The 27,502-nt window shown below is 50.0% G+C and overlaps 1 protein-coding gene across 1 annotated transcript in view; it reads right to left on the bottom strand.

Moving 5' to 3' along the window:
* Positions 1 to 1,723: 1,723 nt before the first annotated feature.
* Positions 1,724 to 27,502, bottom strand: part of PHC2 (polyhomeotic homolog 2) — a 63,080-nt gene continuing 37,301 nt past the window's right edge. Inside the window, exons 9-14 of the mRNA XM_004704988.2 lie at positions 13,300 to 13,502; positions 11,665 to 11,794; positions 10,796 to 10,910; positions 7,706 to 7,847; positions 6,514 to 6,790; positions 1,724 to 3,075 (exon numbers count right to left, since the gene is read on the bottom strand). Coding sequence (XP_004705045.1) covers positions 2,921 to 3,075; positions 6,514 to 6,790; positions 7,706 to 7,847; positions 10,796 to 10,910; positions 11,665 to 11,794; positions 13,300 to 13,502 — 1,022 coding nt within the window. The 3' untranslated portion in view covers positions 1,724 to 2,920. The remainder of the gene's footprint in view (positions 3,076 to 6,513; positions 6,791 to 7,705; positions 7,848 to 10,795; positions 10,911 to 11,664; positions 11,795 to 13,299; positions 13,503 to 27,502) is intronic.

Genomic DNA, 27,502 nt, shown 5'->3' with positions numbered 1-27,502 from the left:
TCTGTGATTATTTCTTCAAAAGCTATCTTCCAGACTTCATTTCCTTGATTCCCTTTCTGGAATTCCTATTATGCAGATATCATTTCTTTTCGTGTTGTTCCACAGAACCCTTATACCCTGTTCATTTTTTCCACTTGTTCTTTAAACTGAGTAATCTGTCTTCTAGTTCACTCGCTCTTCCTTCGAGGGTTTGATTCTGCTTGTGTATTCTTCTAAGGAGCTTTTTATTTGTTTATTATTAAGCTTCAGCACTTCAAGTTGCTTTTAAGGTCTCTATCTCCTTATTAAATTCCCTGTCTTGTTCTTTTTCTGAATTCTTATAAATTTTTTTCCTTTATCCCATCCAGAAACCTTAACACTAGTTTTTGGATGTCTGTTGAGAATTTCATAGCAGGAAGTGCCTGAAATGTTAGGTTAAACTTCCATTGATGAGTAAACAGGAAGCAGCCACTGTCCTAACGACTCACTAACTTCCCTATATTCCACAATTCCTTCCAAAAGCTTGATCTTTCTGCTCATTGGTGCTAAGCAATACAAATGTGTTCTGAGAGGCTACCTCCCTTCTGCTGGTACTGCTGAAACTGCAGTCCAAATGGAAAATAACCTATTTATGGCTTCCCTTGATCTCTGACCCCGCCGCCCGTGTGGCACACAGATTTGGAGAAACTGGACAGCTGGGTGACACTGGGGTCCCTCTGGTTTGGGGAACTCCACACCCCTCTGTTACTACCCAAGGACTGTCGTGAGGGGGTTGCTGTCCCCAGCCACAGCCTGAGCACCAGTCTCCAAAGCAGCATGGGCCCTGAAGGGAGAATTGGCAAACGACCAAGGACAGTTCGTTAGCTTACAGTGCGATCTTCACTAAGCACCCAAGGCAAATGCAGTGCCAAGCAACTGAAGGCACACAGGCCCCCTCCCGTTGGAACATAATTTAGAGATGGTCACGTAAGGTGGCAGGCGCCCTGATGGCGGAGTGATTATGTGTTGGGCTGCTAACCTCAGGTCAGCAGTTTGAAACCATTAGCTTTCGACACCTGTGAAGTCAGTCTCGGAAATCCATTGGGACAGTTCTACTCTGCCCTATAGGGTCGCTCTGAGTTAGGATGGACTCGATGGCACTGAACTGGGTTTGAGTTTTGAGCTTCTGTGGGAGAATGTGGCAGTGTGTGTCAGGGAACTTACAGCCTTGGAAATTCTGTGTTCTCCTCTGTCCTGCAGGTGTGTGGTGTGTGTGGTGTGCGCACATGTGGGAGGTTGCAATCCAAAGGCCAGGTTTGGCTTTTCTTGTGCTAGCTGCACTGTGGCTTTTCAGTTCCACTCATGAAAGGCTTGCCTTTCTAGCTCCAGGAAGTGGCACAGAAGGGGCTCACTTAGCCCAGCACACACACACCTAACCCACCCATGCCAGTTCCTGCACTGCTGCTGGTGTGTCTGTTTCAGCACCCCAAAGGGGGTCTCAAAGCTGCCCAGGGCTAGGCTGGATGGGTCCGGTTCGGACTGAGGTGACCCTGATGCTGCTGGCTCAGTAGTAATGGAGGCCCCCAAAGGTTTCTGTTGATCCCATCTGAACCCAGGCTAAGAGCACTCTCAAGTGGTGTGGCCTCAGGAAAACATGGATGACACCAGGGCGGCAGGCTATCCCTTCTCTCCCCACAGGGCCCATGTGTGTGTAAGTCTTCCAGGCTGGAGGTGGGCAAGCCGAGGAAATAAGGCACAGAAGAGATCGATTTTACAGATTTATTTTTTTAAAAACAAAAAGGTTTACAAAAGTCCTTCATTTCCAACCCTGCCTGGGGTATGGGTGGGGAATAGAACAAGCTGAGAAAGGTACCCACTCCCTTCCTGGGACGAATCCTACCCTCCCCCCAGGAGCTTGCAAAGGGCAGGGTGAGTTAGAGGCAAGCCCTAGCTCCTCCTACCCTGCTGCCTCAGGTAGCTCAAACTGCTGCTAGGAAGTCTAAAATTTAGAGCAAAGAGTGTGGGAGTGGGAGGCCAGAGGCTGCCTTGGGCATGTCAATGCCAACGCGAGCTCTTGCGTCCCCACACTGGGCACACAGGGTGAGCTGGCGGACTGGGTAGTTCATGGCCCAGTCCATGGAAGCTTCCTTTTTGCTGTTGGTGAGATAGCAGGGGTGTGTGTGGGAGGGGTGTGTGTGGGGGTGTTTAGGAAGGTCTTGACAAGTTTGGAAATGCTCCTAAACATTGTCTGTCTGAGCGGCCTCTGGCACTGAGACGGCTAGCTCTCAGCTCTATTCCCCACCACCCTGAGGCCGAGCGGAGCCCAGGACAAAGCACTAAGTGGCTGTTTGCTACAAAACACCTGGAGAGGCCAGAGGATGGCTCTCGCCGTCAGTCCGTCCAGGCCCCACAGTTACACAGTCATACAGCGTTAAGGCGTCTGTGCCAGCAGGCATGGCCAAGCTGGGCGCAGCTTCTCTCTCTCCACCTGCAGAGGGTGTAGTAGGGGAACCCCGGCTGCTTCAGAAACAGGCTGAAGGGGGAGAAGCTGGCAACGGAAGAGTTAACCAGGTCTGGAGAGAGCGAGGGAGGAAGGCAGGCAAGGGCTTTCAAGGCCTCTATCCAGGCCTGCTGGCTGCCCTTGGAAGAACCCAACAGAGGTTGGAGAGCCCTGACCACATACCCCCTTGAAAATGGGGGACACAGGGAGGGGAGGAGAGTGGGGCTAAAGGACTGGGACTTTGGAGGAAGCCAGTGCTATCAATATTTACAAGCATAAAGCCCCATCTTCTGTGCCACCTCCCTCTGCCCCTCCCACTTACATGAAAGGCCCCTGAGAGCCACTGAGGCAGAGCCAAGACCTCCTCACCAGCCAGGTCCAGAGAGCCCTGCCCTCTGATGGCCCCTTGCTGGGCCCTCTGGAATGTCTGTCTGGCCCCGGGCCAGGGCCAGCGCAGAGGCCCTAGGAGTCCTTGAGCATGCTGATGCGGGCGTAGATCTTCAGGGCGGGCCCCAGCTTGATGTTCATGGCACTCATCAGGTGGTCCTCCTTGAGCAGCAGCAGGGCTTGCCCATCGATCTCCTGGGCACGGAATTCCTCGGCAATCTCCTGGCAGCCTGAGGGGCGGGCACCACCACACAGAGTCAGTTACCAGTCACTCTGGGCAACTCGAGATCCCTCCTCTCATTTCAGCCACAAACCGCCCATGGCAGGTCTCACTACTTATTTTACTGCCAGAGGCTTCCCCAGGGGAGTAGCCTTCAAAATCCCCCAGTGATCCATGCCTCCTGGCCTGACCCCTCCCCAGTGAGCTGGGCTGACCTGGAAACCAACCAAGGAGCCCTGGTGGTGCCGTGGTTAAGTGTTAGGTGGCTAACTGAAAGGTGGGTGGATAGCAGCCATCCATCCCCGGAGAACGCCTGGGCGGGCAGCTTGCTTTCCTAGATGGCTGGCTTGGGAACCCTGCGGGGCACGGGGGTTGCTGTGAGGGGGATTCACTCGGGGGCAGTGGGCTTTTTGAAAGGCTACAGGTGGTGCGGGATTGACAGCAGGTAGTTGGCATCATGTATTTTGGAGAACGCGTGAGAGGTCACTCCCCTGGAGATACCAGCACGTAGCCAGCCCCACCTCGGCGCATCTCCTCCAGCGCTTACCCTGCAGATAGATGCTGTGGCTCCCCCGTGACATCTGGCCTGAGAATTCACAAAAGACCCCAAGCCAGAATGGCCCAGCCCAGCGGCTCCAAATTCCTGACCCCCAGAACTCCTAACATAATAAAGGACCACTGAGTTTGGGGGCAGTTTGTTTCACAGAAATTGATAATGAATACAGATTGTGGTGCCTTGAAGAGGGGGGGCTGTTTTAACAAAGCCCTGCAAGTGTGGGCAAGGCCTTGGGACAAGGCAGTGGGAGGAAGTTGGCAGGATGGGGAGCAGAATGAGAGACGAAGGAAACTGCTGTGCTACTGGTCATGGGAGGAAACGGTGGTCCGTCCTTGTTTTGAAATAGCAGCAAATGGAGCCACCCTGTTGGGAGGGTCAGTGAACAAAACAGCTAAGGAACCGAGTGCACTGAGCACAACCAGCACCCACCTGGCAGTGAGGCTGGCATGTCACTATGCTGCTGAAAGGTTTCAGCGGCGCTTCCGGATGGAGACAGACGAGGAAGAAATGCCTGGTGACCTGTTGATGAAAGCCCTATGGACCTTGGCGGTCCACTCCTGTTGAGCATGGGCTGGGGGCATCAACGACGGCAGTGACTGAAGTGACCTAGCTAAGGCAGGCGTTGGGCAGAGTTGAAGGAGCTGCTCAGAAGAAAGAGCAGAGAGCAGGAGCGCAAAGGCAAACTGGTGGATGCACAGGGGCAGGATTTGCTGACTGGGAAATCCCTAGCCTCTCCAGATGGCAAATGCAAGGGTTCCTAAGAGAAGAGCAACAGAAACCACGGTCTCAGAGGCACCTGAGGGTGTTCTTGTGTTGGGATCTAGAAGTTTTAGGGGAGGCCTCAGTCAGCTTGGGGCTCTTGAAGGAATTCATGGGTGTGTCCTGCAGCCACTCTTGTAGACTCTTGAAGGCACTGCACATCAGCCTTGGAAGCCCACGTGCAGGAGGCTTATCTGAACATTGAGGGTGTGATTATCTTCTAGCAGAGTGAGTCCCACTAAGACCCTTAGACGATTTTAAGAAGCCCACTAGCAAAAAGACCCCATGAGCCTGGACTGGAGGGCTCAGAGGAACACAAAAGCAGCAGCAGGAAATCGGCTGGGAAAAGGACTGTTAAAAATTCAAGTGATGCAATGGCTTAAGTGCTCTGCTGCAAACCAGAAAGTCGATGGTTTGAGCCAACAAGCCAGCCCACTGGGGAGCGTTGTGGCAGTCTGTTCCTGTGAGGATTACAGCTGCGGGCAGTTAGACTCTCTACAGGTGCACGGTATTAGCTCGACAGCAGGTGTTTTGTGTTTTTTTTGGTTCAGAGAGGGAAAAGAATCCCTCCCCAACCGAGTCTTCACAAGGATATGGCTGACGGGGCCTGAGCCCTATCAGTGCTGGTATGGACTCCTGACTGCACTGCGCACTCCGCCCTCCCCACCCCCCGCCAGGGTTGGATGGGCATGCCCTAATGGCCACGCCCACCGTTCCTCCCCAGGCGGGCTTTGTGGAGTGCTGAAGGCACAGGATGCCTTATCAGTATGAAAGGACTCACACGCGTGAAACTGCACCCAAGGAGGCACATCTGTGCTTGTTTTTCATGGGAAACTATGGTAGCCCAGCTCCACGATGGCACTCAATAATCCTTTCTTTCTGGTCTTCCTGTCTTCGAAGTCCTCTCACACGGTCCGTGTGACCAAAGGATACTGCGAGGGGGTAGTCCAGGACTTCCCGGGGTCTGTCATAAAGGCTACAGTGGTCTGTCTTGCTCTCTCGGATCACTTGCTACTCCATCATGAGGAAAGACCCCCACCCTGGAAAAGTCTCTGGCCAGCCGTTAACCCTACTGGGCACTTACATGCTGCACCCTGGCAGTAAATCCAACCGCCACAGAAAGCCTCAGCCCTGCTGGCATCTGGACCTCAGAAGAGCCAGGAGCAAGACTGCCCGGCTAAGCTAAGGACTCCCAAGTCCCTCACCGGACACCGGGCAATGACAAACCAGGAGTGCCATTTTCCGTCAGCTGCAGTGGAGAATGAATGCCCTGGGGTTAAGTGGCAGAGCCAGCATCTGAATCCAGTTCCTTCTAATTCAGAAGTCTGTGTTTTGAGCTACACGCCCTCCTCCAGTCTCTAACAGGCCCGTGGCTGCCATCAACACCTGGCCTGCCAGTGGATGGGTCGGGCTGGCAGAAACCAACAGTGGAGAAGCTCTCCTGGGCTGGGTCCCTGCTTGCCTTTCCCAGCTCATTCTCCATCCCAGCGCTCCCCTCTCCACCTGCTCCCGCCCCGCAGTCCTGTCATGGCCCTGCCCCTCATTCTCATGCCTCCGCTCAAGTGGCTTCCTCTGCTGGGTTCTCCACCTGGAAAACGAGCCTGGCCTGTCCCAGCTTCAGAAACCTTATGGAACGGTTCTCCGCCCCCACGGGGCCAGTATGAGTCAGAAGCCCACTTGACAGCAGTGGATGACCTGTCTTGTCCTCATCCTTCAGGGTGTCTCTGTCCCACTTTAAACAAAGGTTTCGGAGACTATTACATCTTCATGGAAGCAAAGGGCCTCCTCTTGCTCCTGTCTTCTGGCGCCCCCCTCACTCCCCGGCGGTTCTGCCTAGTCCCATGGGGTTTGCTGCGCGTCTAGGGAAATCATCAGCTCTTCCACTGGTACAGCCACTGGCTGGACGTGAACTGCCCGAGTCCGTCACCATGAGGGCAGTACCCGCCTATGGCACCGCGGCTACAAAGTGTTCTCTACAGCCTGGGTTCAGGGTGGGCAGGCAGCCTTACCTTAATCATCTTGGCACCCAAGTCCCTGCACCTGAGGCTACGTCACTATTCCTCTCTGTGGAGGGAGGTGAGGTCTTTCACTCCCCTCCTTCCTACTCTGCAAGCCGGCATAGCGCACCCTCACCTGGCAGAGAGCGGATGAATTCATAGACGTCTTCTACGTTCCATTTGGTGGGCTCACTTGGCAGGAAGTGGTGCCCCATGCCCACCAGGTCCCGCATGTGCATGTCAGGGAGCTCCAGGTCTCGCTGGCTTTGCCGCCGTCGGGAGGTGGATGAGCTGGCTGAGATGGGTGACAGGGGCTCCTCGTAGCTTGAGTTATCTGAGCAACGGCTGGAGTCTTCCTGGCTGTGTGTTAGCTGCAACGCAGCCGTAACGGAAAGGGGTACAGTGCCTGTTGGCTGGGGAAAGAGAGAAACATCCTTCAGGATGGGGGGGTACTGTTCCCAGCAGTGGGGCTGGCCTTTGCTACTTGGTCCTGTCTGTGTTCCAAGATCAAAGAGCATCTTCTCTGCTGTCTCCTCCCCAGCCCTAAGCAGAGCGACCCCAACTGGTGTGGTAGTACGGACCACACCGTATCGCAATCATCGCGCCATCCATCCGTCTTTTCTTTCAGATGGGGATTTTAACTAGGGCTCTGTGAATCACCGAAAAACAGCAGGTAAAACGTCACATGCGCGCATGTTTTGGTTCACTAATTTCATCAGACACTAACCATGCTCCCACCACATACCATATATACGCGAGTATAAGCCAACCCGATTATCAGCCAAGGCACCTAATTTTACCACAAAAACTGCATTAAAAATGTGCTGAAAAACTTGGCTTACACACGAGTATATATGGTAAAACACCTAGACATACAGGCTCGTGAACCATTACATGAGGCTGTGAGTAACTTTAGGGCAAAACCAAGTCCTTGTAGCCTCAGTGGCCAGCAGCGCCTAGCACAGAACCGGCAGTAGCCACTGTTGTGTGGCTGAGTAGCCACAGCCTGGTGGAGGCCTTCCAGAGCTCGTGGCTCTAATGCTCAAGGAGGAGGAGAGCAGGGGAGATAAAAGGTGTAGGCCTCAGAAGTCAGGGCAGGGAAACTGGAACATGAGGGGTGATGCTGGGGCAGGGCCAGGGACTCGAGAATGTTATCAGCATTCATGGATCCAGATGAGGCAGGCAGACCATCAAGAGCCTGAGGAAGGTGCCATCTGACGGCGCCACAACTAGAGCCTGGTAGTGTGTATAGAAAGCAGGGTGAAAAGTGGATGTGGCTGTCTAGGTTTGTGCTGCGGATCTAAGTAGTTGACGGGGAGCTCTCTCACCTGCTTCTTGGTATCCTTGGCGAGTGTTGGCAGACTGGCTTTGCTGGCCCGACGGCGGTTGTGGGTTGTGGCTCCTGCCTTCTGTAGTTTGCTCCGGTCTGAGTGGAAAAGTCCCACTCGTTTGGTGCATCCCACATTGTACCTATCAAGATATAAGGGACAAGAGAGGTCAGAGCCATTGGGAAGGCTTATAGACCCAAACCAGAGTAAGAGCAGCCAAACTAGTTGGTGAAATTCGAGTCCATCTGTTGTTTAATGCAGCAACCCCATGCACGATAGAACACAACACTGCCCGGTCCTGGGTCATCCACACAATTGTTGCTATGGTGTGAGCTCATTGTTACAGCCACTGTGTGAACTTAGCTGGTTGTACCGACACCCTATTTTACCAAACACGATGTCGTGCTCCAGGGACGGGTCCCTCATGCTAACATGTCCAACGAATGTGAGCTGAAGTCGTGACGTTCTTCTAAAGGCCATTCTGGTTGGACTTTTCCCAACACCGATTAGCTCGTTCTGGTGTATTTAATATTCTTCAACACCACGATTCAAAGGCATTCATTCTCCTTTGGGTTTCCTTCTTTGCTTAGCGTTTGCATGCATGTGTAGTGATTAAAGATGACATGGCTTAGGTTTGGCACACTTTAGTCTTCCAAGTGACATCCTTGCTCTTCAACACTTTTTTGCAGCCCATTTGCCCAAATGCTGCAATTACTGCTGAAGTCTGCTCAGCAAAGTTCACTTGTGAAATGAATGAGACTGTTCGATATTTCAATTCTATTGGGTCACTTTTCTTTGCAATGGGCACAAATGCAGATCTCTTGGTCTCTCAAATTACTTGGCATCGAAAAGTGGACGCCTCTAGTTGTTGAAACATTTCAATTGGCAGTCCATCAATTCCTGGGCTGATGTCTTCAGCGCAGTTTGGATTTCTTCTTCAATTCTAAAGCAGATGCTACTTCCTGAGTCGACTGAATGCCATTCAATTCTTTTGGTACAGCGATCGTGTATTTCCCCGCACCTCTTTTCCAGTATGCTGCATCGTTCCATTGTTGCCCATAGAATCCTTTAATACTGCAACTTGGTGCTTGGATTTTTACTTCGGTTCTGTCAGCTTGTGAAGGATGCTCACATGCGCTCCCCTTTTGGCTTTCTAATTACAGGTCCTTGTACATTTCCTCATCATACTTTCCTTTCCTAAGCTGCCCTGTGAAGTCTTCTGATCAACTCTCTTATTTCAACATTTATTCCTTCATTTTTATCTAGTCTACATTCATAAGAAAGTTTTAAAATTTCTCCTGACATCCATTTTGTTTTTCCTTTCCGTCTCAATGGTCTTTCGCTTTGTGCATGATGTGCTTAATGCCAACCCACAACCTGTGTAGCAGTCTTCAGTCACTAATGTTCCCTCATTCAGTCGAATCTATCCCTAAGATGGTCTCGAAATCCAGGTGGGATACACTCAAGACCTTTGGTTTTTCTAGACTTGACTTTCGTTCAGCTGCAGCTTGAATTTGTGTATGAATAACTGACCGTTTGTTCTGCAGCCTGGCCCTGGCCCTTGCTCTGACCGATACTGAGCTTCTCAGTCATCTCTTTCCACATATGTAGTTGATTTGATTCCTCAATATTTCATCCAGTGAGTTCCATGTATATAATCATTTATATTGTAACAAGAAACGGCAATGAAGAAACTGTTGGTCCTGTTAAAATTCTTTCCCCCCCCACCCTTTTTTTAAATCGTTTTATTAGGGGCTCATATAACTCTTATCACAATCCACACATACATCAATTGTGTAAAGCACATTTGTACATTCATTGCCCTCATCATTCTCAAAACATTTGTTTTCCACTTAAGCCCCAGGCATCAGGTCCTCCGTCTTGTGAAATTCTATCTTGAACAATCTCTAGCATTTCTATCACCAAGCCTATAATTTTAATTCTGATCCTTCTTGTCTTTAACTTTCAAATTCCAGTCACCAGTAATTATCAATGCATCTTAACAATTTCAGGCTGTGAAGATTGGTAAATCCTTCCATTTCTTTTCCTTGACATCAGTGGTTGGTGTGTAATGGTCATATTATAACTGGTTTTCCTGTAAGCCGTGTAGATAGCTAGCACCCTATCACTTAAAGTGGTGTGCTCCAGGATAGATCTTTGAGATGTTCTTTACGGTGTCCACTTGGTTCAAATCCTAACTCCAACCTTGACTATACTTTAGGTGTGTGATTTGGGGCAAATTACTTAACCTCTGAGTCTGTTTACTTTATCTGGAGTTGGGGATACCACCGCTCACACTCTATTCTCTGACAATAACATGAGATAATGTTATTATCTGGTCAGAACTCCAGGTCGACATTTTCTAATAAACGTTATAGGTACCAGTAAGCTAGGGTCCATGGGACATGCTGGACAGGAGTCCTGTCTATCTTCAGCACAGTCTTCGGGGAAGGAGGGCTGAGGCTAGAGCACCTGCACTGTCCACAACCTGTTACAGCAGAGCGGTTTCGAGCCCGGAGAAACCAGTTCTTCTGTTGAGAACTCAAGGCTCAGTACAAAGTCCACAGGATCCAAAGACCACTAGTCTAAATCTACAACTTAGTAGATAAGCCCTGGGTACAATCACTTATCCTTTGTGCCCCCGTTTCCTAACTGGTATAGAGGGGGCAGTAATCACAGCCGCCTCACAGGGTTCTGTTGAAGTTTTGATGAGAGAATGCTATCAATTGACTAGCACACAGCAGGCTCTCAATCAACGACAGTCAATTTGATTACTGCCACTCTACGACTAAGCTGAGGTGAATGCTCACAGAGGAGCATGTGTGAATAGGGCAGTGGCTCTGGGCAGAGCTGCCAATGGAGGGCTCACCCTAGGGAGATGGCAGGCAGGAGAAGGGAATGGGGGCTTGATTTCTTTGGACTCTGTGCTGCTCTCTGTTATGAACTGGATGTCAGTGCTTGATTAATCATGACATGCTGCTGGATGAGCCACACCCTCGGCCTCTCAATGGAGGGAGATGAGACACAGCAGCGGGACCCAAAGGCACAGTCCTCTGAAGGACAGGAAGGGACTGGGCACCGATCACTCACCTTTTTGCACAAGCCATGGAACAGAAACGCTTCGAACGCTTGAACTTGTAGGCAAAATCCACCCGGCCACAGAGCTCACATTTGAGTTTGAGGGGAGTACCCTCCTCTTTGGATTCTGAAAGGTATAGAAATAGGTACGTGTGGGCAAATGAGCAATTCCTACAGGATGTAGTCTCCTGCCCTGTCCACGGTGTGCAGCCTCTTACACATGCTCCCACAGCTATGACACATGGTGGCAGTCTAACTTGGAAACATGGGGCTGCTTTTGTCACTGTCTTTGGAAAGTAGCCAAGGAGGGCTAGCAAGGCCTCTTGGGCATTTGACAACTGTCTCTCAAAGAGACGGTGAATAGCACCTCTCTTTATGACCACGAGAAAACGCAGCGGCTCCTAGCAAACTCTCCAGATGCTGCCACAGCCCATCTGGAGCCACCCAACCCCCACCCCCGATCCAGCTAGTTGGCTGCTGACTTGGATATTAGAACCCAGGATCCATGACCTGTACAGTCCCCACTTATCAGTGGTTCATCTGTAATGAGCAGTCCCTTGTTTGGCCCGTTGTCCTGAGTGCAGGTACCTGCAGCAGTCAAAAGGTGCCCCCTGCTTGGGGCCATGCCTACATGGCACAGCCCGAACTTTCCAGGTAACCAGCTAGGAAAAGCAGCTCTAGGAATCAGAGTGGGGAGAGGCAGGTGACAAGTGACCCCGAATTCTCCCATCCCTCTTTCCTAGGGATCCAGGCTGAGAAGGGATTGATGGAGTGTTTGCAAGACTAACAGGCTGCCACATGCCCTGGCTCCAATTCTCCAAGAACACTGGGCCCGGTCTGTCTACTTGCAGCAGCCACAGGTCAGGAGGCCTGAGGCCCACCTTGCAAATAGGGCTCCTCCATCTCAGAGTCCGTGGTGGTGGTGTGATCCTGCTGTGCAAGTTTCTCAGGCAAGAGCCCCTGTGCATACTTCTTCTTGAGGTTTCCCACCAGCAGGGACGAGCGTCCCACCTAGAAGACAGGTGACACGGAGGCCAAGAGGGTTAGGTGGAAGATGCTTCCCTGCTCTCCAGTCTCATCAAAAGCACACACATTTAACATATCCAGGTGCACAGCGGACAGTCCTCCACAGCCACCCCCACAATCCGCTTCTGAGGGGGCTTCTCACAGCCCTGTTTGCTGTTAAGTTCATGTGGCAGAATCCAGGGCCAATGGAGGATTTAGAAGGCTACAAAACATCTCTTCTTCCAAGTGTCCAAGTGCAGAGGTGGCGGCGGAGGGCTGGTCTCCACGACTCCTAGATGGAGTGCTAGGGCCCAGTGCTCACTAGTCACCAGGCAGGGACACTGCTGAGCCAATGCAGGGGAGCTTGGGCAGCACCCACATTCTGACTTCTTGCTGTCAGCCCCTTGCTACTGTCCAGTGAAGGGGTCTAGCAGACACCAACGAGAACAGGAAGGGCTGATTCTGGGGCTCTTTGTGGGTGAAAGGACCCCCGACTGGCTTACAAACTCACGTGGCCCTGCCTTTGCTCAGGCCTCGTGGTGCCGGCTGTGCTAGAAACTCTGGGGCAATGCTAGACCACTACTCAGCTGCAGCCATTCAGTGCAGCCATTAGTCAGTTTCCCAGTTGCTCTGGGAGGCCACAGGGAAGTCCTCGTCCACTGAGGGAAGGGCTGTGACAATGGCCAAGGCGCCCCGGGTGGATTTCTTTGCTGTTAGTCTCGACTGACTTCCAGGGGCTGGGGATAAGAAAGTAGGCCTCTTATTGCACTGGGGAAGGAGTTATTCAAGCTCAGCCTCTGCCGACTATTCTGGCCAAAGAGCAAAAGGCAGGCGGCAGCCCATGAAGATGAGGCATCTCTCACAGCAGGTCCTTTTTGTCAGGAGAGAGACCAGTGAGCCACTGGGCCTGGGACCTGCCACACAGCCGTCCTACACCCCTTCATAGGACAGATACGAGCCAGCTCTGGGGGCTTTGTTCTATTAAGTCATTGTCTTGATTCCTTGGTATCTCTCTTTGGTCTTATGCCTCAAATGGCAGCATTAATCAGGCCTCTCAAAACTGTCCACTCCCCTGACTAGGCCCTGGCCCCAGAAGCCGCTTCAGGTTACAACCGTGCTCCTGATCCTCATGTCATAGACAGTCAGGCAATCTGGTACTAGGCAGGTCCTTTTTGTTCCATAACTATTCGACCCAGAGGGAGAATTAATGAGACCATCAAATCCCACTTCAAGGAGCGTTTCATCTCTCACCAAACACCCCAACTCAAGCTTCCTGAGAAACTCCTCAACAAGGGGCCTTGCCAATTATTCCTCCCACCGACCCCTTCTGGCCCTCACTTAGGGAAATACTCAGTCCTACACAATCACTCTGACATTCACTGGGGAAAGTTAACAGGGAAAGCTAAAATATTCACATTTTCAGTAATATTGCATGGAAATGAAAAAAAAAATCTAATACACATCCAAAATATACTTAAGGAAAAAAAAAGGGGAAAAGAAGTAGTCCGTACCGGGAAAGGCTCCGCCCCCTCCTGGATCACAAACCCTTCGATAACATGCGTCAGGATTTGGGGTTTCACAATGGCCTGTGGCGGTTTGTTCTCACCATTCTGGGGGGCAGTGCCAGTGATGCTGGAGGCAGAGTTTCCGTTCCCTGAGGTCATGCCGGGGCTGCTGAGGTCGCTCAGTGCATGAACAATGCCCTGCCCTGGCTCTGCACAGGGGAAGAGGAGAACACAGGAAGGGAGGTCAGAACGGAGCCGGAGGCCAGCGGAGAGCACGCGGAGGCTCCAAATGGGTCTGGGCTTTTCCCATGGAGCCAACCCCCACCCTCCTACCCTCACTGAGTTATATCAGAGTGGGCACGCAGCCCGGTGTGATGGTCCCTAGTCCCCCCACCACACAGCGGCTCATCGAGCAGTGCTACTTAATTCTGCAATCGTTCAGCCCGGGGAAATTGCCTTCAAGGAATTCCGTCCTTGGCAAACATTGAATCGGTAGAAATAAGTGGCAGGCAGTCTCAGAAAGCACATCCAAGATGGCGATGAAAACCAGGACCCAAAGCTGACCTTTGTGTGGGGCTTGAGATACTGGCAGGTGGAGGGGGGGCCCACAAGGATAGAAGAGTGTTTAAAGCACCCTTCCCTGATGCACCTGGATTTTATGGGCCAGTGAAATGTCAAGAGCACTGAACATCACTAGTGGAGGGAGAGCGAAGTTGTGGACTGGGCCCAGGTAGAGACAATAATGTCAGTGCAGACTGGTTCTTATGCCTTAATGCAGGTCTGAATTCTATCTCCCCACCAAGGAAGCCACTGGGCAGAGCAGGGCTTTTTTATTGTTCCTGTGGGTCTGGTGCTGCCCATCAAGCTTCCTGCACAATTCTCAGCTCCATACGTAGAGCCTGATGCTCAGCAATGAAGATTCCCTCCTTCATCCCTCTGTGGACTGCCTCGCCTGGGCTCTCCTTCTACAAGGCCCTGCAAGTCTGCTTCTAAAACCGAGCGCCAGGTGCACATACGGTGAGCTTTAGAGCAGTGCCACCTTCTCCGCGTCACATAACATCTCTCATGGGAGGCCCCGGTGCCTTTGGTGACCCCCACCCTCTTCCCTCGGTCATTTTCTACCACCACCAACCGCCTAGTGGGCTGAGGTTGCCTGTAACCTGGAACTCCCTGAAAAAGAAAAAAACCATTTCTTTATTGCAAGAAGCATCGACAAGAGCAGAGAATGTGACACCATAGACACACACACATCTGTGCATATTAAATTACTTGTTACTTAAGTTCACTTCTGCCCAGTGATTTTACATGAATATGCTCTTATTTCACACATCAAAGACCCAAAATACCACCATGACTAAGAGGGTGAGATAAAAAGCAGTGCTACAATTCACAGGGATCTTCAGAGAACGTATCAAAACGTGAAAGTGCTGCTTCTCTACGTACGTATGTCTATGCACTTTGAAGGCAACGTCTCTCTCTTTTTTTTCTGTGGATTTTTTCTTTTTCCATTTGTACCACGTCAAAATGGCAGTTTTGGCATCGGACACCCAAACTATGTTCCTTTTAAATTCAGAGTTTGGGAACAAAGAGAAGGCTGAAGGGAGAGGATGAGGGCTATCAGGTGGATGGGGTCAGATTTCCCGACAAAGTCCTCTTAGGACAGCCCCCGTGACCCTGAAGAAGGTTGGGGAGGAAAAGCTCTCCTTGGAGCGGCTTTCCGGGCGGGGCCTTTGCTCAGCAATGCAGCTTTCAGTTTTCTTAAAGCTTTCTCTAACAAGCCCCTGTGATCATGTGTCCTCTGAGAAATTCTATCATGGTTACCCTTTGAGATCCCCACAACAGTAGCCATAACTTTCCGAGCTTATCTCTCTGCCTCGAATTTTCATTGGCCCAGCTTATCTCCTCGGAAGCTATTGGTTTTTTTCCCCCCAACGCACCCCCCCAAAGAGACTAAGGCAGTTATATCAATGAGAGAACCCGTCTGCAGCCATTCATCAATTGATTGCATACACATGTTTAAACATGTTTGGAATAAATGCTCGGCCTGCCTGAAATTTGATTAAGTCCAAAATTTGTGGGTTTTCCAATGCTGGCTGTTTTTCCTTAATAAATGAGCCCAGTAGGACTGCTGGTTAGCCTAATGAACGGAGGGTTACAGAATCACTCGACTGGAAAGTCTAGTCCAGCCCCTATTCAGTGCTGAACCTTCTGTACCAAACTGCCACTCAACGATTCTCTGCCTGGGTTGGAATGCATCTCGTGACAAAGGTACCCACCAGGTTCGAGTCCTGAAGTAGTGTGCTTCCGCATTGGGCAGCTCAAATAAACAAAAAAATTCTTCCTGAGAATGAGTCAAAAATCGATCTCTTAATTTCTTGCCCACTTGCCTAACTTTGTTAACTAAACACCCACGGACAAGCTTAAATCAGATTGGTAGAATGGTCAAAACACAGGCTTAGACCTGGCTTCCACCACTCAGTGAACTTGGGCAGGCCTGTTTCACTGGTTCTACACACGGTATTAGCAATACTTACCTGAGAGTGCTTGCTGCGGTGCGGACTAAATGAGACCCGACACAGCAGTGCAGGGCTAGCACACTAGGGAGTGCTCCAGAAAAGCCCAGATGCTGTTGTGTGGTCTCATGAGAGATCACGAATAGCCCCAATACATCTCCAGGCCAAATCCCCCCTCTGCTCTTTCAACAATCTCTGACATTAGAGGGCTGCAGTTAATGATCTTCCTAGGTTTCTTTTAAAGTCAGCACTGGTACTGGTGGTACCCAGTGGGTACTACTAAACACTACTGAGTATAGGCAACCGAGAGACCTGGCTTTGTCTTTGGCTCAAGCAGCATCACACTGTAAGCACAGGCAGAAGGGACTAGAGACTCTCTTACTTGAGTTTCTAACATTGAGTTTTATAACACTTCTATGGTATAAAGTCATTCTCCTGAAATCTGGGATCATCCTACCTCCCACCGATGTTCACTGTCTCCTTTTATGGAAGTTCTGCTCTCTTCTGCTCTGCTTCACTCCTTCCACTCCCCCTCCCTCCTGTCTCTCAGATCCATGCCTATTATTTGATGCCGCAAGTCGGGATACTTCTTGAGGTCAGTCTTTCCCCTCAAAAAACACTACTCAACAGCCACGTCTGCTAAACTCAGCGGCTGCACAGCCAGGGCTTAACTCTGGGAAGCAGAAAAGCTCAAAATAGAGTATTCAGAGTTAGGTCTAATTAACAAACGATTTCACCAACATTAGAAATCATTACTCTCCAGTGCAACTTGGCCCGTAACAGGAGAGAGAAAACTTATGGGAGTAATAAGAGAATCAATCCAAGGGGAAGCAGGGAGTGTTTTCTGGAAATAGGAAGGTTCACAGTTATTTGGCTTGGCAGTTGTCTCCTCGGGCAATGCCTGATCATTTGTTTTGGGCTATTTCCCAAATGACCAAACACCACCTCCTCACCCCCTGCCAAGCTCCGCACGTGGAGACTGCTCTGTGTTCCATTCTACCGAGTGCTCTGCAACCTGTGTGCGGGGAAGGGAGCAGAATAATGGTGAAACTCGGCCGGAGGCCAGGTAAAAAGAAACAAAGACATTCTCTTTGGGATTCCTTTCTCTGCTCAGCTTTCCAGATCTGTCCTAGGCTGTAAGTACTACTGGGGATGGATTCCCACAGGTCTCAAATGCCATTATTCCAGAGAAAGGCCGGGGAGGGAGCACAGCCAAGCATCAGGTGGTGGGTGCACAGCTGGTAGGAGGTAGGATCCAACTTTCAATCAGGGGTTTGAACTGGTTCAGCCCCCTGCTGAGAAGTCACACACACACACACACACACTTACTTTAAGGAGCTCTCTAGGTGAATCTTATGTATGCCGAGTACATAGGAAGACATAATAATCACCTATGGGCCTGGTTAAAATGCTGATTTTGATTCAATATGTCTGGGTTCTCTCTCCTGAGTGGGTGTCAAACCCAAATAAAGTGGTTTGAAGCCTTGTCTTTACCTGATGCTGACTACAAAGGGCCAGGTATTCAGAATATACATCCCAAGTCTGGCCTCAGTCAGTGGACCTGGCAGAAAAAGCACCCTACAGGAGCAGGACAAAATACTCAGGACCACTCAGTGCCCTTCTATGGTGCCATTTGTGAAGTTATTTGCTTCAGGTAAGCAGACCAGGGTTTACGCCTCAGTCACTTGGGCACTCGGGGACTAAGCTCATGCCTACCGTGGGCAGATTTGAACAATTTGCTAGAGTGGAAGATCTGGAAACCTAGGTTTCCGACCTTGACCGCTGAGATAGAGTACAGGTCTTCCTCGGTTCGAAACAAGGAAGGTGGCACCAACTGAGTCCCCCAAATGCCTTGCTGGGGCCCTGCCCACCATCTGAGAGCTGCTAGGCCACAGCCTGGCCCAGGGAGCAGCACACGTGAGTGTCTGGCTGTGACGAAGAACAAGAACTAGGTTTGGCTGATTTCTTCCTTTGATCAGGGAGGTTTGCTCAGCAGAGGAGAATGTCCCCTGCACCCACAACTCCAGATTCCCTGGCCCCTCCATAGCCTTTCTGTTGGCTGCAGGCCCTTGGAAGGACATGGTGACCTCTAGAGGCAGAGGCAAGGGGTCTCTGCACAGGGTGAGCCCGTCCTCAGGACCAGCGGGTAGCCCTCCAGAGAGGCCGAGTAACAGCCTGCTGAGGGCAGAGGCAAGCCTGGTCCCAACTGTGCACCATCAGGCCACTTCAGAAGCCACTGACCACCTGACAAACCTCAGTTATACTGGGACTCGATTTAGTAAGAACACTTGTAAGGGGCATGCAGATGGACTGGCCAGTCATTCTGTTTGTCCCGACTGCAGAGGAATGGAAAGTCAGCAGCACTTCTCTTTCTAGCTGCTCAGCTGGACGCAAGGTCCATTTCCAGTGGAATGGGAAAGGTGCTCAGTGGTGCAGGCGGTACTGGGCGCTACTTGAAGGATGGAGGTTCAAACCCACCCAGCAGCTTCAAGGGGCATGGCCCAGGTGAACTGCTCCATAAGGTTCCAATCAAGAAATCTGTATGGAGCAATTCTGCTCTGAACCACAGTGGGTGTGGAAGTAGGGCTGGGCAGCAAACAGCAGCATGGACCAGAGAAGGGAGTATTCTCCCTGTTTATAAGCCTTCTTGCCATGCCCCACCAGTCCCTCCTTTGGCTGCAGTAAGGCAGAGACAATGAAGGTAACAAAGAATTTAAGGAGGCAGCATAAGTGATCAGAATTTGCTTGGGGCAAATTCTGCTCAACAAATGGTGAAAACAAGGTCACCTATTTCAGAGAGCTCTCTCCAGGCTCCTGGCACCGAAGTCCTGCTCCCTGGGCCTCAGCTTAGTGGGCTGTCATGTGGCCAGGAAGGGAGACAGCAGGGTCCCTGAACAATGGCATGCTACAGGGAGAGTAGCAGTAGAGCTCACAAAGTAGGGCACCTGCAGAGTGAAGCACCCACAGAAACGACACGGGCCAGATGGGGAACACTGATCCCAGCCCAGGACGCTGAGGGCAGCAGACACAGTCTGGTGGAAAGGTCTGTGGGTCACCCTAAATGTCTCCGTTATATTGGGGCCTCAAATTAGTGCTACTCAAGAAGGGAGGGAGGCAGACATGTACTGACCCACCACCACCACCACCACCACCACCACCACCACCCCTATTCCCAGGGGAGGGAATCAGGGACTAAGGCGGTAACTTTAACCTGGGACCCTGAGAAATCAATTGAAGAGACTCTTTTGGCTAACAACCCTCTTTAAAATGCAAATATACACCTTGGGTCATTCACTTCTGCGAATCCATAGACTCAAGGTAAGCAAATTGCTTCCCTCCCAATTTGGAGAGTTAGGAGGAATGGTGACAGGGACTGGGAATGTGGCCAGTGACAGTGTTTGGGCTCATCGAGCCCTTAGAATTCCTCGAACACAGAGGGATTGGCGTTAGAAGGGGCCTGAATCTAGTGTCTTCATTTTCCAGAGCAGAAAAGTGGCTTCCCCAAGGTCACAACAGGAGGTCAGTGGCAGAGCCAGTAACCTAGCTTTCCTTGGTAGGCTGTGGCTTAAGTGAAGGAGGGGTTTGTTCTGACTAGACAAGAGGGCATTAGGGCCCCTGCAACCAGAGGGGTCAGATATGGTAAGTGGCTGAAGCGCATAGGTTGGAAAGGGGTCTAGGTCAGGGGTTTCCGAAGTTGTTTCTGTTAGATTAACGAAGGAATCTCTAAACATGGTTAACGAGCACTCACATGCACGATTCAGTATTTCAAGAAGCCTATGCAAAAATAAGGGGCTCTGGTGGTGTACTGATTACAAGCCAGGCTGTTAACTGCAAGGCCAGCAGTTTGCAATCACCAGCCACTCCACTGGAGAAAAAGAGGGCTACTCCCTGTCTTTCTGCTCCTACAAAGTTACAGTCTCAGAAATCCACAGGGGCTGTTCTGTCTTGTCCTATAAGATCACACTATGAGTCAGAAACAGCTTGATGGCAGTGAGTTTGTTTCAGTAGCATAGGGGTTACCCATTGGGTGGCTAACTGCAAGGTCAGCAGTTCAAAACCACTAGCTGCTCTGCAGAAGAAAGATGAGCCTTTCTACTTCTGCAAAAGGTTACAGTCTCGGAAACCCAAATGGGCAATTCTACCCAGTCCTACAGGGTCGCCCTGAGTCAGAATTGACTGACAGCAATGAGTTCGCCTTCTCAGGAGAAGAACTAAAGTAAGATGACCAGATTTAAAGTGGGATACCGATGACCGGGGTGGGTGAGGATCTTGATTAAAAATTTGGTCTATATGGACCAAATAGACCATTCCCTAGCTTGTCGTGCATTCTTTCAAAAAATTGGGACTTTTAAAAAATGCCAAAAGTGGGATGTCTGGTCACCTTAAACTAAAGCCAAGAGGGGCCCTGGTGGTGCTGTGGAATAGCCGTGGGGCTGCTAATGCACAACAGGCGGGTCTAGCCAGCCGGCACTCCCATGGAAAGACGGGGCTGCATGCTTCCACAGAGACAACAGTCCAGGAAGCCCTCTCTCAGGTTGCTGTGAGTTCCAATCAACTCAGTGGCAGTGGATTTTTATTTTTTTTTTTTTAAGAGGAAACAGCATACAACCTTCAAGAGAACAGAGTCCAGGTAGCACTGTGGTTAAGTGCTTGGTTGCTAACTGAGCCCCTGGAACCCACCAGATGCTCCTTCAGTGGGTGGGGGAAAGGCGGGTGTCTGAGTCAGAATCAACTCTGATACCCAGCACCACAAGCAGCTCATGCGTTTGTGAAAGTGACCCATTTCCCACAAAAGTCTTTACAATGAATGTACCCCTACATCTCAAATGTGGACTGTACACGTTAGACATGTGCCTTGTTTGGCAGATCAACCAGGTGAGAACTGATTCCAACTCACAGCGATCCTAATTTCCGAGACAAGCAATCTTTGCCGGAGCAGCCTGCTTCATTCTTCACCCAGAGTAGCTGGTGGGCTTAAACCTGATGGTTAGGCGGCCAATGCTTTGCAGCTATCACCATCAGGGCTCACTTGGAAGAGGGTAGCAAAGCTGTAGGACTTTCCACCTGGGGTCCCCTGAGCACCAGAAGGGAAGAGCAAAGCTGAGCTCAGCTCAGCATACTGCTTCCCCTCCAACGTTAAGCTTTCCAAGTCGCTAGGGCCCAAGCTGCTGCGTCCGCGCACAGCAGGCTGGGACTCGCTCACACAGATGCCATCACCAGCTTGCCCCTCCAAGCAGCCCCCTCAGCTCTGCAAGCTCAATCAGCCTGCTCTAGAGGGCCCCTCCCAGAGAGGGACAAGCAGCAGAGACAGGAGGATCCCTGGAGGCATGAGGCCCCAGGTCCTGCAGGGGAGCTGGCCAGCGGAATGCAGGAGAGACTGAGACTGAGGCAGGTGGCCCTAGACCTGCCCTCAAGGTCACCACACAATAACCTTGTTGCATGCTCCTCGGATCCGGAGCATCTGGGAGACAGCCCAGCAGGGCTGAGCCACTGTGCGGAAGGCGTCTGTTAGGGTGGGCCCCTCCTTCCTCCTGGCAGCCATTACCATACAGCTGACTCTCATGCTGTCTCTTAGGATGCAGGCAAAGAGAGCAGCCCTCCCACCTCACCCACATTCCCAGCTAAAGTGTACATAAGCGGAATTGTAAACAGCTGAATGTATTCCAAGCTATGAAGGAAGGAATCAATGGAGCGAACAGCGATGCAGCTCAGAACAGGAGCAATGGGGGATTTCCAGCAGCTGCAGGAGCGGCTCCCCAGCCCACCAGCAGAGCCCTGTAACAACAGGACTCACCAGCAGCACCTGCGGGACAACTTCCAAGAGGACCATCAACACACCAGGGAACCCCAGCCAGCCCTGAAGGGGATGGGGCGGGGGAGGAAGTTTTCAAAGAGTTCCACTTAAACCTTCCAATGGAAGCCAGCTCTGTGTAGTCCACGTGGGCTCCCGGATAGTCTCACATCACAGGAGATGCTAGGCTAGCTTTCAAAAGGCAAACTATCTGGGACCAATGATGGAGGCGGCTCAACAGGGACATGAAGATAAAAGGAGATGAAAGGGTCATTTGCAGAGTACAGAGGGGACGAGCCGGACCTGGACACATACATCTTCTGCTTCTTCATTCATGAAAACGAGGCTCACATTGTCCTCTGAGGCACCAGCGAATATTAAAAGAGTTTAGACAATAAAATGCTAGACTCTGACTACATTTAGAAGCGATGAAATGTGATAAAATGTTGGGATTACAAAGACCCTATGCCTAAATCCTAATTTTGCATCCTGGACAAAGTACTTTATGTCTCAGTTTCCTCATCTGAAAAATGGGGTCCTTATAGTGGTTACAAATTGGGCTGCTAATTGCAAGATCAGCAGTTTGAAACCACCCAGCCACTCTGCAGGAGAAAGACTGGGCTTTCTACCCGTGTCAAGAGTTACAGTCTTGGAAACTCACAGGGGCAGTTCTACGCGGTCCTGTGGGGTGGCTATGAGTCTACACTGACTCGATGGCAGGGAGTTAGAGGAAAACTAAGTGAGATAAGGCAGCTCAAGTAAGATGGAGTAACCTTGGCTTTGCTACAAAAGAGCCAATGTTGCTGAGAGCAAAGAGAAGGCTCAGGAAAAGCTTACTACTGCTCCCGTCTCAATAAGCCCCAGAGCAGGATTGTCTTCCTGGTCTACTCCTGGAGTCAGGCTTCAGGAAGAAGCATTACCTCCACTGACAGTGAGTCAACAGAGGACGTGTGCCTGCCCTTCAGAGCTCAAGTCACCTTGCAGCCAGATAATCAGCAGATTCCCCATCGAGGTCATTCTTTCGGTGAGAGCCCAGGGAGCAAATACACTGCCCAAGAAGCCCAGGAACCAGAAGTGGGGAACTTCAGGACCCATAAAAGGCAGAACGACTTGATCTAGAGAAAGTACATTATGAAATTTAGAATGCCAGGAGGTAGTTAGCCTGTGAACAGACAACAGTTCACAGGCTAAAAAACTACAGGTCATGGGGGGTTAGGGGGGAGAAGATGCTCTGAAACTGTCATGGTAATGATTGTACAATTCTCCTTGAAATGACAATGATGTATATGTAAGTTATATTCCAACAAAACTGCTGGGGGGGGGGGGGCTGCAGATCAAATCAAGGCAGATAGACTTGTCCCCTCACTTTCTTTTGTATGTTTAGTGAGTTCCCTAATGGGTTTGAGGCTGAGACCAAGGAAAGGCACCCAGGCTCCCCAAAGGAGCCCTGCCCTGATTTTGTTAACCAACATTACCAACAGTCTTCAATAATGGGCCCCCAAAGGGAGCTAAACCTCAGTTGTTTTATCTGTAGAATGGGGTACGGAATAGTTATCTTACAAATCTATTACCCTACCCCAAACACACTACCCTTTTCTTGTTTTATACGTTTTTCACTCATGTTACCTAGCCACCAGAAGTAGAACAAGTTAAGACTAATGAGTGGAAATGTGGAAGGATGGATTTAAAATTATTTTTCTTAAATAATTTGCCTCACACTGTTGGTTTTGTGTCATTTGCTTTGATTGTTCAGAAATATTTTAGGCCATGTATTTTTAGGCCACATATGGATGGTTTCAAACATGCTAAAGAGATCTGTGACTAGGGATAATTATACAGCACTGGAGACATCAAACAAGCCAAACAACTGGCGCTGCAAAAATAACTCCCAGCAACCAGGAACTCTCATTTCCTTGCCAAGACTTTCAATCTTCACTCTCAGGCCTGGCTGCCACCCATTTCTGGAGAAGAGTCGGTCAGGGCACATGGCATGTCACGTTCATCTCTTTCTAACAGGAATTCTAATAGACTTACTTCACTGCTAAGAAGAAAGCCAGCAAAGACAGTCACCTGATGATGCTTAAAAAGACGGTCCAACAGCACACTGTGACTCTTAGCAACATCTGGATTCATCTTAGGGCACTGGCAATCTGGTGTCCGAGAGCAAGCATTTTTTGAGCAGATGTAAAAAGACGTTCCATTCTTGTAGACTTTAATTAACTAGAAAGTAATTTGGAAATTGAAAGAACAGGAAAGCAGATCCCTTTCCATGAACTGTATACATGATTTGGAAAAGGGAAAAGCGACTACATTCATTATATGCTGGCTTAGAAGGTCTGACAAGGAATCACCCAGCAATTATGATCATATGATATGCTTACATGCTTACTATACTTTTAGTCTTGAAAAATGAAATCATTCTTAACTGTGTAACCCCTGACTATAAAATGGCCCATTTCTTGACCATATCCAACCCGGCACTTTGTTTTTGCTGATTGGGGAAGAACAAATGTCCATAATATCAAGACTGCTACCTTCAGGAAGCAAATGGTTGAGTCAGTTCTTCAGACCCCCAAAATAGCTATGGTTACTTAAATTAAAGATGGTTTGCCTCTGGATATCTTTACAACTATCACCTCTGATGTAGGTACTAATTCAAACTAAAAATGTAAAAGTAACTCGGGACTTAAAATCAATCTACATCTACTTGAATTATGCATACATCATTAGGTCGCTTACTCAGGCGCACTTTGATTGTTAAACAGGAAACAAGCTTTAACAGTGTTTTTAGCTGGTGGCTCACGCTGTAGTTTAAACCGAGCCATAACCCCACCTACGGCAGCACTTCTACTTCTGAGGGCTTATTCAGCTCAGTGTTCTCAAAGTGCTAACTTGCTTAAGAGGGAGTCCTCTCCGTCACTGGCGCCGAGACCCATCAGAGGTAAACTGCTCTTGCCCAGGGAGGCAGGCACGTGGCGGGCAGCAGCAGACACATGCCACGGCAGCTTCTTGAGGGGCACACACACACAACTCATTCGGTGAGATTCCTCCTGCCCATAGAAAACGACCATCTTCATTGTTCTAGTTGCAAATGGGCACAAAACAAAGGGAATCGGAGCAGGGGGCTCATTCTGTTTCCTCTTCTCCACTTTCTAAGTGTGGGTCCGCCTCAGCCTGGAGATCAGGTAGCATGGAACAGCTGGGAGACCTGACTATAAACTCTGTCTCAAAGTGGTGGGCTGGCAAATCTCATACTAACTGGTGGGGGTGCAGAATTATCAGCCCTGGAATCACCAATCTCTTTCTATTTAAAATTTTGCTTGTATTTTGGCTTGCTGATCCATGCTAGAGGAAAGTTAAGGACCCACACAGGACAGTAAGTGTTGTTTATTCAGCAAATGATTACCACAGCTTTGCACAAGGCTACACACTAAGGGGTGCCGGCACAGTTATACAGGAAGAGGCTCTGTGTGTATGTGTTTGTGTGAGAGTGAGAGAGCGAGAGATGACTGAGATTAAAAAGGCATTCAAAAGCTCAGAGAGGGTCTTTAATTCTGAGACAGTAATCTACACACACACACACACCCAAATTATTAAGCCTAGGGAAGTGACTGGGGGCAAAGAGGAGGCTTTCTGCTTCGGTAAAGACTTACAGGCTCAGAAACCCACAGGGGCAGTTCCACTCTGCCTACAGGGTCGCTATGAGTTGAAATCAACTTGATAGCAATGGTTTTTCAGTTTAAGGAAGTGACAGGCAGCAGCACAAGTTCTAATGGTTTTTCAGTTTAAGGAAGTGACAGGCAGCAGCACAAGTTCTATCGTATATGAGCATCTATCCATTTCTTCTCTTGGTTTATTCCTGCTCCCTCTGAACCTGGATACCCAAAGTATCTGAGACAGGATATGAGTAAGGCAGGAAAAAGGATGTGGCTTGAGAACGAGTGGATTCTAAGCCAAAGTAAGGAACAGGCAGGGTCAGAGGTAGAGGAAGGGGTCTTGATGGCAAGGAGAAAACTCAAGTCAATCAACTGAGACTAGGACGTCAAAGGCTGAGGAGGTGTGTCTGGGAGAGCTTCGGAACAGAGGCCAGCAGCAGGGCACCTTCCTACCATGTGACCCTCTAGGGGGCCGCAGAGATGCAATGGCTGAGAGGTCCCAGAACCAGGAGAGTCAGGACTAGACAGGAGGAAGGGGAGCTCAAGTCTCTGCCTTACTTTGTGGGATGTGGACATAATAAATAGTGAGCCCACTCAACAAAGGAGAACTGGAAATTCAGCCATGACCTGAGAGAGAAGTGGGAAATGCCGGGAGCTGGGTATCTGATAAACAGCAACATTCATTAAGCGCCTAGGTACCAGATGTTAGTAAAACAAGAGTTTTAAAAGTGGGTGAAAACAGCAAAGAGGCTGCTCTTGACGGTGAATGAAGCTGGATGGCTGAGAAACCAATTCAAGAACCATAGAACAGTAAACGAAGTACACATCCATTTCTCCAGATTAAAGGCACCCATTCTTCCCAGCATGCAGTGGCAAGTACGCAAGCAGATCCCTGGTGGGCTGGGAGGCAGAGCTCATGGGATAAAGAATGCCTGGGAACGGCAGGTGCCAAAAGAGCACTACCATCCATTGGCCGGACACCCAGGGACAAGCCAGCCCTGTGAAGGAGCCAACCGAGAAGCCCTGCTTCCCACCTTTCAGGCCTAGAATCAGGGTGGGAGAGGGTTTACCAGAAGATTCACAAGTGTTAACATTTCCAATTACAGATCCAAATCTTGGGAACTCTATTAGAACACACCTATTTTCCACAGGGCTCCATAGAAAACAGGGGACCAATAATGATGTGTAAATCTGCCTGAATCAGGCAGGTACTTTCTAAAGTAGTCCAGATGATGTGAAGTTGTCCTGCCCTTTCCACCTAACCCTACACCCCAATCTCAAGTGGCATTGCCGCAGGTCTGCTTGCCCTGCACAGGAATAAAAGGGGGAGGTGGCAGGGGGGCTGAGACACAACGGCTGGGAGGGGTCTTCTTGCTTCATTACTCTTTAATGTTCCAGCTCACCTCAAAATCCTTGACGTTCTAACATTTGGGGTGACTCAGGAGGGGAAGGAAAACCCCAGGTGAATGATAATTGGGTTATCCAGTTATGCCCCAGGGCCAAAAGGCTGGAAAAGGCCAGGCAGCAGGTTCTAGGGCAGTTAAAGTGACATTATTGGTTTAAACCCCAAATCAAGGCACTTGGGCTGAAAGACAATGGGACAGGATATTTTAAACTGGGCTGTCCTAGAAAAATCAGGGACATACGGTGGAGTTAGGTCCCTGGCTTACTTCACAGCAAGGGATCTTCTGAGCCCAGTATGCTAATGAGAGGGGATTAAGGATCAAGGATGGGAGAGATCTGAGGGGAAAGCTGTCATTGATTTGTAAAGCAGGAAAAAGACGAATAAAGGAGTGCCAAGTAGACAGCTCGGAGAAGGTAAACATTCTAAGGAAGGAAAGTGGACCAGAACTGAAAGTCACTGAAATCTCTGCTATCAAAGGTGGGGGTGGGGTATCATGGGCACAAACTGGTAACCAATAAGCCCTGGGTAGCCAGGGGCTCAGAACGTAGCCGCTTCACCAGTGGTTGGCAACCTGACCTCTCTGCGGACTTCAAATAGAGATCATCACAAAGCCCTATTTTAATAGAGAGCCAGCAGACAACCAACAAACGTAGTGTGCCTCCAATTGGCAGGAGAACGCGCTTCTAAAAATGGAACAGTGGGCAGACACAGCCCAGCGAGTCCATTTCCATCCAATTAAAAGCCTCGTGAGACGGAACTACGTTCAAAACAAAACTGCATCGAAGCCGCAGGCGCCTCCAGGAGCAGCAGTCCGCCACCAGCGAGGCGCCGCGGCTGCCAGCGG

This window comes from Echinops telfairi, unplaced genomic scaffold (assembly GCF_000313985.2).
Source record: "Echinops telfairi isolate 266 unplaced genomic scaffold, ASM31398v2 ScPeMD7_7457;HRSCAF=8495, whole genome shotgun sequence".
In the NCBI taxonomy this organism is placed as follows: Eukaryota; Metazoa; Chordata; class Mammalia; order Afrosoricida; family Tenrecidae; genus Echinops; species Echinops telfairi.
The sequence above is the reverse complement of the archived record's forward strand: the minus strand, read 5'-3'. Positions and strand labels throughout refer to the sequence as shown.